Source organism: Muscardinus avellanarius (genome assembly GCF_963383645.1).
Source record: "Muscardinus avellanarius genome assembly, chromosome: 1".
Classification (NCBI taxonomy): Eukaryota; Metazoa; Chordata; class Mammalia; order Rodentia; family Gliridae; genus Muscardinus; species Muscardinus avellanarius.
Genome location: NC_137786.1, coordinates 208,649,138 through 208,669,218, shown reverse-complemented (window position 1 = coordinate 208,669,218; position 20,081 = coordinate 208,649,138). Strand labels below are relative to the sequence as shown.

General features: G+C 36.2%; 1 protein-coding gene across 2 annotated transcripts in view; it reads right to left on the bottom strand.

Moving 5' to 3' along the window:
• The window catches only part of PDHX (pyruvate dehydrogenase complex component X), a gene marked incomplete at both ends in the record, with an annotated part of 74,591 nt that overhangs the window by 36,372 nt on the left and 18,138 nt on the right, over nucleotides 1-20,081 (bottom strand). For both annotated transcript variants that reach the window (XM_080697097.1, XM_080697098.1), the window contains one exon: nucleotides 8,588-8,688. In XM_080697097.1, the coding sequence (XP_080553223.1) occupies nucleotides 8,588-8,688 (101 nt within the window). The remainder of the gene's footprint in view (nucleotides 1-8,587; nucleotides 8,689-20,081) is intronic.

The following is a 20,081-nucleotide window of genomic DNA, read 5'->3' as shown; positions in this document are numbered from 1 at the left end:
GTAGTTCTCTGATTTCAACCCCTTTGGAAAGATACCCATGAGTGGTATAGCCTTATCATATGGTGGATCCATTCCCAGTTTTCTAAGAAATCTCCACACTGATCTCCATAGTGGCTGAACTAGTTTGCACTCCCACCAACAGTGTAAACGAGTTCCCATTTCCCTACATCCTCATCATAAGTACATCAGAAACAAAGTGGTGGCCTAACTGAACATTCTTAGGTAAAATCTGCCAATTAAGATAAACATATATTAAATATTGTAATAATAATAATTTATAAAGAAAAGGTCAATTTTTATTTACTTATTTAAAAAATCCCTAGAAAATCTTTAGACAGCAATATTTATAGGTTCAATGCTGGAAGAAAATGTCATTCCTTTCAAATTTTCTATTCTTCCCTTTCAATTTTTCTAAATAAGGTTAATTACAAATGTATTTAAATAACAGGATAATAAGTTGCAAGACATTAAAAAATATGATAATTATAAAAAAAGATAATGCCTAGAATGGGCTTGGCATTTTGGAGTAACACTCATTTTGCTATTTATGGGTATGTGCACTATTCTAAAATAATAAAGCATAAATTTAGAGGGCTAAGAAACTAAGTTTACTAATTACCACTGGAGAAAAATGGAAGAATACTTGAATTAGGCAAACAATCCAAGAAAAACTTAGTAGCAAAAGAGTTTTCCATTTGTTGATTCTTCATTTTTCTTTACCATATCATAAAGATGAATTAAGATTATTATTAGTTGGGATGCTGAGACAGAAAAATTTCAGGTTCAAAACTAGCCTCAGCAACCTAGCAAAATCCTGTTTCCAAATAAAAAATAAAATAAGGTTGGTTGGGGGTACAGCTCAGAGGTAGAATGCCCCTGGGTTCAGTTCCCAGCACCAAAAAAAAAAAAAAAAAAAAAAAAAAAGATTATTAGATTAACATTTCTTCTCTATCTAAAAGTGCTTAATTGAGCCGGGTGTGGTGGCACACTCTTGTAATCCCCTTGCTTGGGAGGTGGAGACAGGAGTATCGTGCAGGTTCGAAGCCAGCCGCGCTGGCATAAGAGACCCTGTCTCAAAAAATATAAAATAGGTCTGGGAGTGTAGCCCGGAGATAGAAGGGCTTCCAGGAACCCCAGTACCAGTACCACACACACACACACACAAAGTGCTTAATTATCTGCTTAGGAACTGTTGCCTAAAATGACTAATTTTTTTCAAAAAGTCATAGGAAAAAAAAGCATTAAGTGATACAAAGTTCACTTGACAGTTACTTTTAAAATTAAAGCTGACAGGAATCAATATCTAAGTACAAATGTTTCAAATGCAAAACATTCTTTTAAAAAGGGAGAAAGTTTTGTTTTAAAAAAAAAACCCAACAGATTTCAGAAATATGACTCAGACACTATGCTAAGTCTGAAACTGACATTTCACCTATTTCCTTTAATATAAATCATATAAATGATTCCATATATACCCTACCATCATGACACTGACATTTTCACGGAGGTAATTACTGCTCTTATTATCATTCTAAGTTTTACTATATCTAAATGTCAATAATTTAAGTACTTACATGCTTCCCAGGCTTAAAAAAATAAAGACACCATGAAGCAAGAAACTGACATACAAATTGCCAAGGAGAAATGATATAGTATCACACAACTTGAATACATAACAGAAATTAAAGACAAGTATGGTGGTTATATTCCATTTAGTCATTAAAATCACTCTGTGAGTTTTGGAAAATTTGATCATTTCTACTCCTTTATGGAAGTAAGAGATCTTTTAGAGGTGTGCTTGTTTCCTGCAGACACTTTCTTACATTGTAATCAACAAATATTCAAACTGCTGTAGACTTTCTAACAAAGGAGTAAATAACACTCTTTGCAAAACTGCATTTAGAAAGCCAACAAGCCATGGGTACTGTGTCCTCTCCTCTGTCAGAGGTGGCAGTGTGGAGCCTGAGGACAGACACCTCAAATGTCTGTCCAAGTGTTCCTGGCAGGTGGCTGCTTGATTGGAGCTCTTCATTATCCTTGTGCTGTTGATTTCTTAAATGAAGGATTTTTTACTGAACACATATCAGTCATTCAGATTTACTAGCCTTCTCTTCTAGTTGTGTACAGTGTTTCTGGGTTTCAGACTGGCTCTACTAATTACTAATTATATGACCTACTAATTACTAGTTATATGACCTTAGTAAAATTTCTTTATTTCACTATGTCTGTTTCTTGACCTGTAAAATGGAATAATAATAGCAACTAATTCAGAGCTCTTATGAAGAATAAATGAGTTACATGTAAGGAATTTAGAATAGTGCTTGTTACTTACCAAAAAGGCATTCTTACTATTGCTATGCTAGTGTTTTCCTTTGAGATATTCCTTTTTAAAACAAGAAATAATATTCAACAAGGATCAAGACCAAATTACAGCATATGACCTTGGTAAGCGTTGGAAGTTAATGTCTAATGGCCCAGCAGGTGGCTGGCAGCACTAGAGGGCAAATGTCAACATATAATTAAGTGGTAGGGCCTGTGACAAACTTGACGATGCTCACAGAGAAGGCGAATTCCACTCCTCCACCTGGGTTCCTGGTATGAGCCTTGTATAACAGATGTTCATGTAGGCTGATGTTAAACTTCCACAAATGTATTGAATACAGCCCATCCAAGTTTACCAGTATACCCAAGATGCAGGATACTGAAGTCAAGGCATAAAGTATCTACAGCATTATTTCCCCAAAGAGAAATTATCTGAAGGAGTCGAGTCACATGACTGTTGTTTCAGCACTGTGGTTTTCTATCCCAGTTCAAACCCTTTTACAGTTTTAAAACCTGTTTATAATTTATATATGTAACAAACTATGGCTTAAAAGGAAGATACTTAAGAAACAATGAGATGAAAGCAAATCAATGACAGCTCAAATGCAGTGAGCAAGAAGAACCACCAAATCCTTGAATAGCTGTGTGTGTACAAGTGCTGACAGGGTTCTGAAAGAATTAGTAGTTCATTTAATTCTATTAACAACCTGATGAAGTGCTATTATTATTCTCATTTATTGAGGAGAAAACTGAGGCACATGACAGTTACATAACTTATTCAGGATCATAAGGCTCATAGGTGGCACACCAGGATTTGAAATACCAAGACTGGAGACAGCATTCAGTACAAACAGCACCAAGTCTATAAATTGCAACCATCTGATCAAAACTGACATCTACCACCATCTCAAGACACTGACAGTATTTTTTAAATAGGTTTGAAAGGGTAAAACAGCTATAACTAATTAAGCTTATAATTCATTGATGAATACAAAACTATATTTCCTCACAATGTGTCATTTACCTACTTCAATATGAAAAAATTAGAACTGATAATAACTTTCATTTAGGAGAGTTTGAGCTTTGACAGGGTATCTTCTCAATTAAAAGTATCATGGTCTACAGAGAGGAATCAAACTTTTAAGCCATAAAATGCATCTTTGAAGGCAATTGTGAGCATTTAATGAAAGTTAAGGGTGGGAAAGGTAATCTAATATAAAGTCAGACTGAAAAGATGCATTCTGTAGAGAATACCAGGGACAAAGTACTAAAGGGAGGTACAGCCAGGAAACTGAAGAATGTGAGTAACATTAAGAATAATTGTTCTGTTGTTTTCAGTATTCAGATGACCCAAAGTATATTTTAAATTGCTTTCATATCCATGGATGTTGTTTCAGTAAGAATTCTATTTCTGAAAAGTATTTTGAATGATAATCTACTAATATAATAAAAATTATCAATTTATATATTGTGAGTCAATAAAGTAAAACCTCAAATTATGTTTAGATAATTTTAACATCTTATATCCTTTTCACCCTCTGAAATATCCTGGTTTGTATGGCAAATTTATAGCAACCCCATATTCTGGGGGCTAGATCAGACAACCTCTAATAAACCCTCCAAATATGTCAACCTAAGACTCTATTAGTTTATTAGTTAAAACTCCTGCAGTCCAATTTGCTGAATACTAAATTTCAGACTAAGCTGATGAACTGATCTTTATGTGTTTAATACTTTAAGGTTTTCTGCACAACAATTTACTAGTGATTAAGAGGGAACTTAAACTCTTCCATCAACTGAAATAAACTGAAAATAAATCATAAAATTACTTACATTGACAGTAATTATTCTGTATCAGTATAGCAGGGTACATGTAAGCCTTTTTCTAGTTCTAATTAAAAATAAAGTTTTATATTTAAAATGAAACTGAGATGCTAAAATAGGACTACTTGTAAGAAAACAAAATTGGAATAGAAGAATATAAAACCTTTCTAAAGACTATGGAAATAAACTCCTAAGAAGAATAAAATAAGTTAGAATTTCTAATCCTTTAAAAAAAATGCTGGCTTGGACGCAGCCCCTATATGCAAAAAAAAAAAAAAAAAAAAGGTTCCAATAAAACGTAAAGTTTCGACAGTTCCGGGAAGATGGCGACCGAGAAAAGCGGGGCTTAAGAGCCCCGCTAACAACCAATCTCCATTACCACAAAATCAGCGTCTTTCATAGCCAGAAAACACCATCACCAGAGAAACAAAAAAATCACCAGGGTCCAAAGAGAAAGCGGACTGAGAACAGAGCTCAGAGCCACAGAGGAGATACACCAGCCTCAGGCCCGAGGACGTGGCAGCAGCGCCATATTGCAGGCGGCAGCAGTGAATTCACCAGACGGCTACAGCAAGCTGAGGAGAGCCGCTGCGGAACAGCCAGGCGGGATTTTTCAGCGCAGGGAACATCTAAAGCTCCCAGTGGCTGAGGTCAGCACACGCTGCAAGGACTCAGAGTGGAATTCAAAACCAAGAAAAATAAGCCAGCCTCACGGCCGAGGGCATAGCAGCGGCGCCATATTGCCACCGGCGGCAGCAGCACCGAATTCAGCGAGGCCAGTACAGCTACATCTGCAAACTCAAGAACAGTGAGTCAAATTGCGGGCCACAGAGGAGAAATCCCAGTACTGTACTTCCTGGGACTTGACCCAGTGGGGGAGTGGCGTTGGCAGAGATATCACACCATAGGAGAACGTGCAACCTGGCACCCCCCACAGTCTAAAGCAGCCTCTATCGACTCCCTGGGTCGGAGACTCTGTGATACAACCCAGTAAAGGAGTAGTGGGGTCTGAGATACTACAGACTCGAGATCCAGAGCACCTTAAGGGAAGTCATAGTGACCTAAGGGAAGAACCCAGAGAAGGCACAAACTTCCGAAATCATGGGAAAGAGGAATAACACTGGAGCAATGAATGCCCACAACCCCACAACATCAGAACCCGATAAAACAGAAAATCAGAGATTTCTAGAAGATCAAATCAGGAAAATAACTGTAGAAATAATAGAGGTGCTTCGAAAAGAACTCAGAGAGAGCCAAAAAGAGATAAAGGATGCAATTAATGAAGTAAAGGCCTCAATTCAAAGCACAAACAACCGATTAGACCACATGGAGAACAGAATCTCGCTCTTAGAAGATGATCATTCCAAAAACGAACGCATAGTTTCTAATCTAGGAAAAAATATCCAACAAGCAGGAATCTGACAATGAAGAAATATGGGCCCATTTTAAGAGAGCTAACCTAAGAATAATTAGAATAGAGGAGGGAAAAGAAAGTGATACCAAAGGGATCAACAATCTCTTCAAGGAAGTAATAGCAGAAAATTTTCCAAACATAGAGCAAGAGGTTGATACACAGGTCCAGGAAACTTATAGAACTCCCTTTAGACAGGATCAGAGAAGATGATCCCCACGCCACATAACTGTCAAAATGACCAATGTGGAAGCCAAGCAGAGAATCTTAAAGGCAACAAAAACAAAGGGCCAAGTGACATTCAGAGGCAAACCAATTAGAATCACTCCAGACTTCCCAAACCAAGTCATGAGAGCCAGAAGGGCTTGGAGTAACATATTCCAAATTCTGAAAGAAAACAACTTCCAGCCCAAAATTTTCTACCCAGCAAAACTTTCTATCAAATTAGATGGAGAAATAAGAAGCTTCCATGACAAACAGAAACTGAAGGAATTTATGTCTTCAAAACCAGCGCTAGAGAAAATACTCAAAGAGATTAACTACAAAGAAGAAATAGGTAACACACACCAGAACCAGAGAAACAAGAATTTCCATCCAACAGACAACTAAGATTGGTTATCTGTGGAGATTCATTATTTATGTTAGTCTTTTACCTATCTCTAAATGGTATTGTTTGCCTTTATTGTTGTTAATTTTTAGGATTTCTAGTTGGAATATTAATATACCTTCAGATATAGCATTTGGAAATATTGTGTCCCATTCTATTAGTAACTTTTAACTCTGTTTACATTGTCTTTGGATATACAATATTTTTTTTATTTTTTAGGGAGTTTGTATACTCTTCTGTTGCCTGTGCCATTGAAATCATATCCAAGAAATCACTGCCAATTTCAATGTTGTGAGGTTTTATGACCCACATTTTCTTCTAAAAGTTTATAGTCTTAAGACTTATATTTAGGTCTTTTTATCTATTTTGAGTTAATACTTGTATATGGGATTAGGTAAGAGTCCAATTTTATTCTTTTCCATGTAATTATTATTTTTCAACAATATTTAGTTAAAAGATTATTTTTTCTACCACCAAATGTTCGTGGAAACCTTGTCAAAAATAACTTGATAATATAGGGAAGAATTTAGCTCTAGGATTGTATTTAACTCCAATGGTTTATATATCTGCCTTTAGAATAGTACTACACTGTTTCAATTATTGTAGCTCTATATGGTTTGAAATCAGAAAATATATATCTTCTAGCTTTGTTCAAGATCGTTTTGGGTATCTAGAATCCATATTCCATATTAGGATAGATCTTTTTCTGAAAAATAAATATATAAATATATGATAGTTTCACCTTAAAAATAGAAAAAAAATATTCTCTGGTAAGAAAGAAAGCAAAAAGAAATATTGAAATGTTATCTTTAAGTCATCAAAAGCTTGGTATCAGACAAATGAAACTGTTATGTGAGATTAACATTTTTAATTTTGGATAAATTGCTATAATACTAGATGTCAACCACTAAGCCAAGCATGGGAAGGAGGGATGGGGAGAGAATGGGGTGGGGATCGGGTGGGGGCTGACTGGGCGATATGTGCATGTATGTCTACAAAAGTTTGTATCCCACTATGATGTATGAATACAGTACACCAATAAAAAAAGAAAAGAAAAGAAAAGAAAAAAGAAAAAAATACATAAAGTTTCAGTGCTTATAGTTTGAGTGTTTATTTTCCATATTTAGTTTTATCTTCCTTGCCTTTTAGTTCAATTTTTCAACTCCTTAATAATTCTTTTTAAAAATAATACATAAACTAGCCAGGCATAGTAGCACATGCTTGTAATCCCAGTACTTGGAAGGCCTGAGACTGGAGGATCACAGGTTTAAGGACAGCCTTACCAAACTAATGGGGTCCTTAGCAACCTAGCAAGGTTCTATTTTAAATCAAAATATAAAACGACTGAGAGTGTAGGTTGGAGGTGGAATGCCCTTGGGTTCAATTCCTAGTCACACACGCTCATAAATCAAATTGTTTGATATGAGTATTTTTCTTTTCCCAAATAAAAAGGTAAGAAATTTTAGTCCTCAATTTGTATTTCCCCCAAGGAAGTTAACTGTATTTTCAACAATGTGTTTCAATCTGCCTGTTACTATAGATGGCAAATAAAGGCCATTTGATAAGCTGAAATGTTAAGAATAAAACAATGACTAGAAAAAGAAAAGTACAAGAGCATTTTCTAGTAAGAAACACACACACAAAAATGTCAAAAGTTCTACATCTAGTCAGAGAATGCCATTCCAAAGTCTGGTCTTCAGACAGAATAGAAAAAGAATATTTATGCACATGTTTAATGCAGAGGTAAGCTGGTGGCTCAGAACTAAAAACACATCAGTCAGGTACTAGCAACAGATTTGCAGCTCACCTGTACAAATGAAACTAAAGAGGCATAAATGGATACTTCCTGTCCAGTCACAACCAACCAATACAAATGATTAGACAAACAGAAAACCTGAATGGGGGGCTAATGGTCACCAAGAACTGAGTACACGACTGGAATGGTGGGAAAAGCAACGTTTACTGGGCACTTGGTGGCTAACAGGACTTGGGATGAGCATTAGTTTTCTCTACTTAATCTTCCTCACTACCCCATGATGTACCATAATCCTATCCACTTCCAGTCTTAGCTGCTACACCACACTACCTAGCAAATATTACAGAAATGAAAAAAACCATGTGGTTGGCTCCATCAGTGATATAGCATGTAACCCTAAATGGTCATGATTTCACCATTTACCATTTGCAACCTTACACATCTTATTTTATTTATTTTTCACATGAGATCTAAATGTCTACTTTAAAAATAACATATGCAATATAGAAATTTTAGAAAATAGGCTATTATTAGACTTTAACAGTAAAACATTTTAAACATTTGAATTAAAAATGTGTCATGTAGTAGATAATAGGTGGTAACTTCACTTCAAAGAACTTTACCCTGGAGAACTCTTCATCCTGTGGAGATCAAAGGGAAAACTTACCACTATCTTGGCCAAGATGCCATCATCACTTGCGTCTAAGGTTACCACAGCCTTGTCAGTCTCTATCTCACAGAGTGCATCTCCAGCACTCACGGCTTCACCTACAAAACAAGACTGGGTTTGTTGGTTTGTTTAATACAAATATGAGTGTGTATAATATGAATAGGCAACAAAACAGACTAGTTATTACTGGGTTGTGGAATTGCAAGCAGTTCTCACTACATGTGAGTATTTGTATATGTAGACATGTGTATGCTTTGTTGTATTTTTCAAAAGTCTATAAGTAGATATAAATTGTATTTGTTATAATAAAAACTATTACAAAGATTATTGAACAAGTATTAAAAATGAAATTATACTTTAGAAATGATAATAGCAAATATGTATCCTCTTTAGAACAAATCAATTTCAGACCCCAGTGCTAAGGCCCAAACACAAGGAAGGCCCCTTGCATACGAGGCAGACTCTCTGAGCTAAATTTCCAGCCTTCTCCCCTGCTTTTTAATAGAATTTCACTATAATTCCATAAAGAAAAGCTTTATACTTAATACTTCTTCGTTTACATCTTAAGGCAAGTTCAGAAACTCTGTCAGCACCACATAGCATAAGTGAATAAAGGATATAGGATATAAAAAGAGAAAATTGAACATACAACTGAAGTCAAATGAAAGACTAGTATTATGCAACAAAAAATATGAAAACTCAAAACTTCGAGCAGGACCTTACATGACAGACATTCCGCTTTCTGAGTTTGAGGTGGACAGGGGAGAAGAGGTGCAAAGGTCTCCTCTAGGAAGTCAAGGGAATGAAGAAATGCAGCCTGGTGGAGCCAGGGACTCGATGCACCTAAGTTGGGCTGATGCAGTGAGCAATCAAAACCTACTGACTGAGACAGTGGCTTTAATCAGGTGGCCACAGGAAGAGAGGACAAAAGCACTGTCTCAATACAGGAACCAAGCCAAGCCACCCTCGGACTCCAGGACTGCATTGCCAGTACCCCTAGTACCTACAGCATATTCTGGGGGTATCGGGTAGTTGGAAGATGAGCAGAAGAAAAAACACTGAAAGAAAACAAAAGCCTTCCACTCAAAAGTAAATAGCACAACAAAGTTTGGAAACATATGAAGAAATCTAATGCCAAGAAAGCAAGCCATAAAATCAGCAATTGGAACAGAAATTAATTTCAGAAGCAATTCGCCAAATATTTTAAAATAAATATCTTGAGAAATATAAAAAAATAAATGAAGGTAAAAGAACAATCACAAGAATAAAAAAATGTACAAAATGAAACAATATAGTATCAAATAGAAAAGAAAAAATCAACTAATAAGAAATACTAAAATGAAAAAAATTAAACCATTGAAATAAAGAAATCAGTGGGATATATTCTAGACTCTACATAGTGGGACAGTGATACTGAAAGTCAGCACCAAAGAACTATCTAAAACTTAATACAGGCAGACAAAAAGTTAGAAAAAAAGAGGAGCAGTTAAGTGACATAGGTTCAAACTGCAATGTTTGCCTAAGTTTCTAGGGAAGAGATTGGAGTCATGAAAAAGTAATTGCTGAAAATTCACCAGAACTAGAAACGCATATCTTTATAATGAAAGAGTTTGCAGTAGTGATATTTGACTAGGAGGAGACATAGGGAGCCCTGTGTCATATTAGGAATATTTTATATCTTGATCTAGGTGGTGGGAACACAGATATTGGCATATATAAAAATTAATTGAACTTACATTTTATGAAAGTTACACCTTGGCAAAAATTTAATAGAGTGTTAAGAATGTATAAACATAATCCACTTAGATACAATGTAGAAAAACTATACACTATCCCAATAAAAACACAACTGTAAAAGCTATCAGAGGAAAAAAACAGATTACCTCAATGGAATGACAGACTAAGAGCACACTTCTCAGCAGCTGCAATAGAGGTCAGAAGACAATGAAGTAGTATCTTCAAAAAGCTGAGGAAAAACAACTGTCTAGAATTTCATATGCAGCCAAACCATCAATTAAGAGAAAAATCAAATATTCTTTAAGCATTTAAAGGCTAAAAAAAAAATTACCACTATTGGAGATCATTTAAAAAGCCTGTTATAAGATTCAATTCATCAAGAAGAAAAATAGACACAAAGAAGATCAGAAAATGCAACAAACAGGTTACTACAAAAATTGCTACAATGCTAATTACCACTTAAAAGACAATGTTTGAAGGTTGAAAACAGAAAACTCAAACACTAAAAAGCAGTAAGAAAGATAAGGAAATGTTTAGGTGATAGCTACCCACACTAACAACTTTGATAAAATTAGAAGGAAAAAATACTAAAAAACTCTAAACTTTACTGGCAAAATTTAGGAACTTAGGAATAGAAATCAAATCTACATCTACAGTACTCAAAAACTCAGAGGCAAAAGAGAAAACGACAAAAATGATCATCTAATAGAGAGCAGGTACAGGGAAAAAGAACACAAAATAAAAACAACTCCAAATGCATGAACAATTATAATAAATTTCAATGAGTTAAAACACCCATTCAAAGCAGTGACTATTGTGCACGCTTGTAATCCCCGCGCTTGGGAGGCGGAGACAGGAGGATCATGCAGGTTCGAAGCCAGCCATGCTGGCTTAAGAGACCCTGTTTCCAACAACAACAACAACAAAAATGTATAAAATAGGTCTGGGAGTGTAGCCCGCAAGTAGAAGGGTTTCCAGGAACCCCAGTACCACCAAAAGGAAAAAAAAAAAAAAAAGCAGTGACTATCAAAATGAGTAAAATCTTGATGTTTCAGCCTATAACATGACCAGAATTAAAAAAAAAAAAAAATGGAAAGAAACTATGAGACAAACAAATGCACCTTCTTACATATACCTCAAAAGTAGCTGGAATAGAAATTTTAACAGGTCAGCACAATGAAAAATTTGAAACACTTAAGTTAATGAATATGTTCTAAAAGGTTTGCTAGAAAAATAAAAGCTCCTCTGAGCTTGAAAAGGTGAGAAAGTTCAAGTAAAAGCACGGTGAGCCAGGCAGAAGGCAGCAAGCCCTGGCCCTAGAAGCAGAGAAAACGTGCCGCTTTGGAGGAGCTGGCAAATAGTACATGAGAGAAGCAGTGACAGAGTAGGCTGTTGAAATAACGCAGAAAGAGACCAAAAATGACCTTTGCATGTTCACACACAGCCACAGTGTCAGAGTACATAGTCTTATGTAATTCTTTATATAACTGATAGTCAAAAATCGATGTATTTCAAAAGGAAAAAACTTACACCCTATGTTTCAGTTGGAACCAATTAAACGTTTCTTAGATGTCTAGAAAATAAACTCTGGCCACAAGAAGACAAAGTAAAGTGATATTATGTAATTTGTGTTTACCCATATTCAAATTCCATCCATTCCTTAAGAGCTATCTACAGACTCCCTTTCTGCCATATCACTTTTTTGACATATTTTGTTCCTATTTGTGAATCCCTACAAAGTTATATTTTAAAAGAACCACAAATTGCATTCTAAATGTTATAGTAGCTCATGCTTGTAATCCCAGCATTCAGGAGGCTGAGATCGAAAGATCCCGGTTCGTGGACAGCCTCAGCTAGTTAGTGAGGCCCTTTGCAACTTAGTGAGACCCTGTTTCAAAATAAAGAATAAAAAACAGGGCAGGGGGTGTAGCTTGGAGGTCAGATGCCCCTAGGTTCCATCCCCAGACCCGTTTAAAAAAAAAAAAAAAGAAAAGAAAAAACAGTGTTATACTGGGGCTAGTTTGAGTTGCTAAGATTGTCTTCAAACCTGCAATCCTCCTTTGTTGGCCTCCCAAGTACTAGGATTATTGGCATGCACCACCATGCTTGGCTCCATTGCTACTACCAATAATTATTCTTTTAAAAATGTACTTTCCTCTACTTAATAGACTGTGAGACTCTTCACAATAGGCACAGGACATACTTAAGTATTTTACATCCCATCTGTGTTTCTCAGGTCTTAGCATAGAGCCAGATACATAATATATTATATATTAGAATGCTTTAGAAAAAATTTTAATTAGTGAATGGATCCTTATTTCCTCATAAGGTATACATAAAACTGTGCTTTTGCTACTCTTGGTTCTCACATTTGATCTGTAGCATGCTTCTAACATTTAAAAGATAGGTAGCTCTTTTTAAATTTTTTTAAACTATGCCTACATCTTATCTATTCACACAACACAGGCAAATGTCAACTAAATTACAATGCTAAAAGAAAAAAAGACACAGAAAATTCAACTGTTGTGTGGTGAGTTTTACCCATGATTCAAAGCAAAATATAAAATATAGTCTTACCACATTAGGAAGCATTACCCCTAATTTAATGTAACACTAAAGTTCTATCTATCAATAATCACACATAATATAAATGTCAAAAGAAAATTTTGTGACTAAATAATGAGCTATGAAGATATAAATCTACTCAGTTTCAGCTTTGATCAATGAATTAGGACCATAATTGAGAATGGCTGGTTGGTACAGAAGCTACAAGAAACCCCTCCCAACTCAGATATGAGCTGCATTCTAAGTTTACACTTACTAGTGGTCTCGACCAAATTACTTAATCTCAATCTCTTTAACTTTCAGGAAGAGTTTGAAAGGGTAGCTTTACAAAAAACATGGACCTGGAAGTGTTAATACTTCACATATAGCTTTAGGTAAAAATGAATATGAAACCTTAGGTATACTACTACTAACAACCATCATGAATCAAGACACATTTCTAGCTCCTTATTTCATGGTCTGTCAACAGACCATGAAATAAACAGTCCAACAAATGTTAATGTATAAGGTATTATAGTAAGTACTGGGTACAAAAATAAGATATGGTTCTATCCACAATGAGCTTATAACCTAATTGAAAAGCCCGAGCAGCTGGATAGAGGCTCATGGACGACGTGAGAGACAGATGGCTTCTCAGCTGTCACGATGATGGCAGCCTTGGTGTGTTCCTGCGCCATCTCCTCATGGTCCACGTCAGGGGCGGAGGTGGAGCGGGCCCGGAGCAAGAGTGCGGGCCCCAGGAGGGGCCAAGAGCAGAGGCCCGCCCGGGGGCCGCTCCCCAGCACCGATGCCAGCAGCATGTCCTATTCCTTTGTCCAGACGGGCAGCTGCCAGAGCTGAGGACGGGAATGTATAGAGGCTTCCCTCTCTTTGTAAATTCTAGGCACAAAGTATATATAGTCTTGGTCAAACAGTTTATGCTGATGTTTATTAATTAAATACATCTTGTGGGGCTTTCACAAAATAATGTGGTTCTGCAAAAAATTCAGAATAACTCTTTACTTCAAAGGTGTGTGTAGTAGAAGAGAGCTAGTTGTAAGACCACATAAATCAGATTTACAGGAATATTAAAGAGAAAAAAAATCTTAGAACTATTGAATCATGACAACTATGATTTAAAAAATTCAATTGTTTACTCATGCTGGGAGTGGTGTCACACGCTTATAATCCCCATGCTTGGGAGGTGGAGACAGGAGGATCTGCGCAGGTTCGAAGCCAGCCTCGCTGGCTTAAGAGAAACTGTTTCCAAATAAAAAATATAAAAAATAGGTGTCTGAAAGTGTAGCCTGGAGGTAGAAGGGTTTCCAGGAACCCCAGTACCACAAAAAAACAAACAAACAAAAAATTTCAACTATTTACTCAAACATTTATTAGCTGTCCCCTCCATGTGAAAAAAAATGGTACAAAACAATATGGTTGAAAATAGTAAGACCTGTTTCAAGAAATTTTAATCAGACTGAAGAAGAGTCCAAGCTGGCAATTCCAATCCTATCCAATGAGTCAATGAGTACATAATAGAATGGCCATAAAGAGGAGGGGCAGTCAGTGTCTGTCAACCCTTATCACTTTATCTCAATAAAAAGGAGGATATGTTCATGGCCCAAAGACCGGACCTAACCAGGCTCCTGTGCCAGTCCAAATCGTGCCCTAAGGGCTGAAGGCATGGGAGGCAATTTGAGAAAGAGCCTGTTAGGCCAGGTGAACCTCACACACATTCCTCTGGCCTCCTACTTTACCTGTATAATGAATGGCTACTGTAGTGGACAGTTCAGCAAAGAACATTTCTATCACCACAGAAAGTCCTATTAATACTGTAATCCACAATTCCATTCACCATTTTTACAACTCTGATCCAATATAAATATTAACAATAACTACAAAAAGCATAATGATAAATGAAATTTAACAACAACAACAACAAAAAAAAAATGAATTGCTGATTCAAGAAAATGGACAAATACCAATCAGGCCAAAGGAAAAAAAAAGCCAATTACAAAAGTCCACATTATTATATTATTCTATTTGTATGAAATGTCCAGAAAAGGCATAATTTTTGAGAGAGAGAAAGCAAATCAGGGCTGTCTAGAGCTAGGGTTGGGAGAAACAGCAACAGTGATCAGGCAGCAGAGGTCATTCTGAAGTGACAGAAATGTTCTCTAACTGGCCTGTGGTGATGACTGCACAGTCTATACCTTTATTTAAAGTCACTGTGTACTTAAAATAAGTGAATGCTATGATATATAAGTTATATCTCAATAAGGCACAAATACATCAGCATGCTAAGGAAATGTTGAAGCTCTTTGTGAAATATGCTTTTCAAAATGTGTCCACTTTAGTACTAAAAAATACACATTCCCAGACAGAAGTAACAGAAACTAAAGTCTCTTCTACAGAACAAACCAGAGTCTGGATAACTCTCCAACGCACCTAGTAACCCAGGATAATGCTTCTTTCAGAACAGTTTTACTTCCCCCTTTTATACAGTAACATTATATTAGTTTGAGACAGTCTAAGACTTATATAAAAACTGTGAAATACTCAAAATTCCCAGTCACATGCTCAAAAAGGAATGACAGTATCCAGGAATCCCACCAAGAGTGTGTTCTAGACACCATGTGCCTAGAAACTTTACACAATTAGCTCAGCTAGGGTTGGTTCCACAGTGTTTTATAGCAGAGAAGAAAATTTTAAATATTTCTCTAGAGAAAGAAAGTAATATTTTTCATATGACCAACTATTCTCTCACAAAAGGGGAATAAGAACATTTTCTTTTTAATAGATTTGACTTTTCAACTGAAGAAAAATAAACTATAGTCATTTCAGTTATACAGAAAATATCTGAAGCACACTTCTCAAATTAAAAACAGTCCTATAATAAAGATGTAGAATTACAGCTTAATTCATTTTTTCATGAGATTTTGAAATTGTGTGTTATCTAGCACTTTCAAGGTGTCTTCTCTCTCTCTCTCTCTCTCTCTCTCTCTCTCTCTCTCTCTCTTTTTTACAGTATTAAGGGTTGAATACAGAGACTTGTACAAGTGCTCTACCATTGAGCTATATCATCAGATTGAGAAAGTCTACTAGTGTTTATTATTAAACTACTGTTCTAAGATTCATTAGCACAAAAAGATGGAAATAATTTATATGCTATATTATTTCATGTTTCTGTAACTGAAAATGAAAATGAGTAATGACAGAATTCTAAAGGTAGGATATCTTTAGACTTCATGTAACTCCCAGGTAGTTCTCATGGAGAAGCAGAGGCCCCCAATGACAAACCACGATTCCTAGGCCAGAGTTCTTTTCCTTGCACCCCTAACTCCTTAGCTCAAAACATAAACACACGCATATTAGTAAAAGTAGCTGGGAATTACAGTGTAAGATTTTCAAGAAACATTAAAGGTTTATAGGACTGAATTGCTATCTACAAAAGGTTATATCATTATCTAGCCTGTGCTTAAAAATAAGCTGGAAATAAACTGGATTCATAACTATACACAAAACTATTATTGATGAAAAATTTTCAATCTTCCTAATGATTTAAACTGTAAAATATTTCAAATAATGTGCTCATACATTAATAATGCTCTTAAGATAAAAACAAAGAAAGAATAGATATAAAATACTGTACATCAGAAAATAAATGTTTTCAATGCAAAATGAATAAACCAAGTTATCATAAATATACCAAAACACTAGGCATACTCGGATATAACCAGTCATCCCCACGTATACAACACATAAATGTTACGGAAAAGATCTAAATTATGCTCAAAATAACACAATTAAATCAGTCAGTGACTTACCAAGAACCAAAGGTTGAGATTAACAATTTTACATTATTAATATTTACTGTATTGGTAAGTAGAAATTTTCCTTCAATTGGCAAAAGATAGAATTTTAAGAGCAACCTTCAGGAAAGCATGTTCTAGGGGTTTAAAATATGTCCTGGTCTATCCTACATAAAAATAGTCCATTGCTCATTTAAAAAAAAGAGCAGAAAGATGAGACCATGTGCTTCCTGGCTCTTGATCATACTGCACATATTCTAAGGAGCATGAATAACTTATCAGATCACCAGTGAGCTCAAAGTCAGAGAGATATATGTGATCCAAAGAACATTCTTATCTACTGGCCTATAATTTTTCAAAATGTAAAGAATTTAATCTTTTAAAAAAATTGCTGAAAGACTGTTCTGGGTCTAGATCATTATTCAGACCCTGACATACTGAATATAGAAACAGCCAAAACTCTATAATTCATTATGGGGGGGAAAAACCCTAAAAATGGATTAAAATTGTTTGCATTATTTATAAAGGTAACTTTCCTAGCTGGGCACAATGGCATATGCCTGTAATCCCAGTATTTTGTAAGGTAAGGAAGGAGGATCACAAGTTCCAGGCCATCGTGGGCAACTTAGTGAAACCCTCTCTCAAAATAAAAAAATAAAAAGGGCTGGGAATGTAGCTCAGTGGTAAAATGCCCCGGTTTCAATCCCTAGTACCTTATAGAAGAAGGCAGCTGACATGCTTCCTAGTGAAGTATTTCCTATGGCTCTTTCATTTATAAGAATTTAAGTTTTAGAAAACTGACATTTTTTCCTTATAAAGTTACCTTTACTTCATTTCCTCTTTCTCTCCTCCTTTGGTATTTTTGATGTTTCTTACTTTATTCTTCCTGTCTAACTTCTCTCTCCCTTTCTCATTCTTTACCTCTGTGTGCTGCACAGAAGCTAACTGCTTCAAATTGCTCTTCAGGTCACAAATTTTCTGTTCAGTCATGTTTAAACGCACTTTTACCAACCTTGAGCATTTTGTTTTTTTACTTTTACAGATGCATTTTTCAGTACTGGAAGTTCCATTTGTCCTCGTCAATACTACCTGCATTTTCCCATTTTTAATTCTTTCATTTACATGTTTATCATTTCAAACTTCTATCTTCATATATCTAGTCATTCTAATTAATGTAAGTTCTTAAAGGCCGAGTTCTGCTTGTAGGGTCTACTGACTTCACTCTTAAAAGATTGCTCCTGTGTACACTATTAAATTTGAGATTGTGAGCTCTTCGTATGTGGTACTTTACCTGGGAACCCTGTGTGGCTTGGATTAGAGGCTTTATCTTCCCAGAATAATAGTTACCCAGAGATATTATCAGTCTAGGAGCATATTACCACTACCTGTATGCTCTCACAAAATGTAAGCACTACAAATTTCAACCCCAAAGCCTCATGAGGATGCGCCCATGAGAGAAAATTTCCAAAGTAAGCATTCTTATTTCACAAAGAGCCAAAGTCAAACACATAAATGTGTCTGTTATCATTTGGCATTAAATTGCATCCAGGATGGGTGTGGTATAACCCCAGTACCTGGGAAGCTGAGAGGGCGATTGATGGTTAGAGTCCAGTCTCAGCAACTCAGGATGACCCTCAGCAGTTTAGCGAAATCCTGTTTCAAAAAAAGAAAAAGGGGCTGGAGGTGTAGCTCAGAGGTAGAGTGCCCCTGGACTAATCTCCAGCACCAAAATAACAACAACAATAATAAAAATGATAAAACAAATAAGTAAAATTGCAACCATACACTGGTGACTCTAAAATTTCTACCTCCAAGCCAGACTTCACTCCTGAACTTCAACTCCAACCATCTGTTGGACAACTTCCCTTGAACATTAGCAAGCACCTCAAACTTTACCACATCCACAGCTGAGCCTGATTCCTGACTTCCCTTCCTCCCTCTCTACCCTTCCACCCCCTAATCCTACCTCTGTTCCCCATTTCAGCAGCTCCAGCCAGGAGGGCTGCCTGCTGCTGCGTGGGACCTCAACTCTCACTCACCGCTCGGGGGGTTGCTGTTACGTGATGACTCCCTTTTCCTGCATTCAAACTCAATCTATATTTAAAGGATTTCTTGTATAATGTTATATACCTGTAGCGACAAGATGACTTATTTCACCTGCTTAGGTGGCCATGAGGACTAGAAGTCCTCACCACTGGATTTTCAATGTGAGCAGGCAAAGGGCAGCTATTTATATTGCCTATGGTTAGTTCTTGATACCAGGGTACTCTTAGGGACTATTCCAGTTAGTGACTACTACTAACTGTGTTGAGGAAATTACACAGAAACTACTTTCTATTAAATAACCACAAGTGTGGATATATCCTGTAGTAGACTGTACACTGGTGTTCAAGATCCTTTGGTAACCTATCTTATCTCACATCCACTTAGCCCTCAATGCAGCCAGAAGTACCTTTTGCTGCCAAAGTATGCCTCAGGACATTTTCCTTCTAAGACTCCCTCCACACACACACCCCTTTCTTTCATTCTTTTTTTTTTTTTTTTTTTTTTCTTTTTGGTGGTACTGCTAGTCTCACAATGGTTATGGGAAGCTCATCTGGTCACCTGTACGTTCCCCACATCTGCTGAGCAATTCCTAATAAAGACAGAAGATTCGTCTTCTTTCCTCCTTGAAACTTAACATGGTGCACAATGAGTGAAGCAGAAGGGGAAAGATGGTTACTTAGCTTGCTAAAGGAAGTTGTCCTGTGACCAATGCCTGGAGGGGTGACTCTACTGCTACATGTGACAATGACCAAAAGAAAATGGAAAAGACAGACACTGCCAGGAAAACACAAGCCCTTCTTGGCAGCCTCTGTCATTCTAACTGTCCCGTTGTCCTTCTGTTTGATGAACACTACAGCAGATTCACCTCTTAAGCCCTAATATGCTCAGTCCTATTTCTAAGCACCAGGCACTTAAAGCCTGGTGAGTTGGTTGCTACACACAGTGGATTAATACAGTGTTATAATTAGTACTGCATCAAATATTCTCTAATAACATCCATATTCAAATTTATCTGATGCTTATAAGAAGCTGAGTAAACAGTTTCTCACCTTAAATTATATCCTGAAGGCAATATGTACAACTTTAAAAAATATACATTATTACAAGAGTTTCAAACATATACCAAAGTAATGGTGAAAGCTACTGAAGCTACATGTACACTTTGCCTGACTTACAACTGTCAACCGATTCAGGACAGTCTTGTTTCATCTATACTCCTACTGGCTAAAAACACCCTCTTATTTTTAACCAGGATTATTATACAACTAGTCACAAATATCCTATAATTTTATATATAAGTATTTCAACTCCTCTTATAGGTAAATTTTTTAAATAAAAAATTTTTTTTCTTT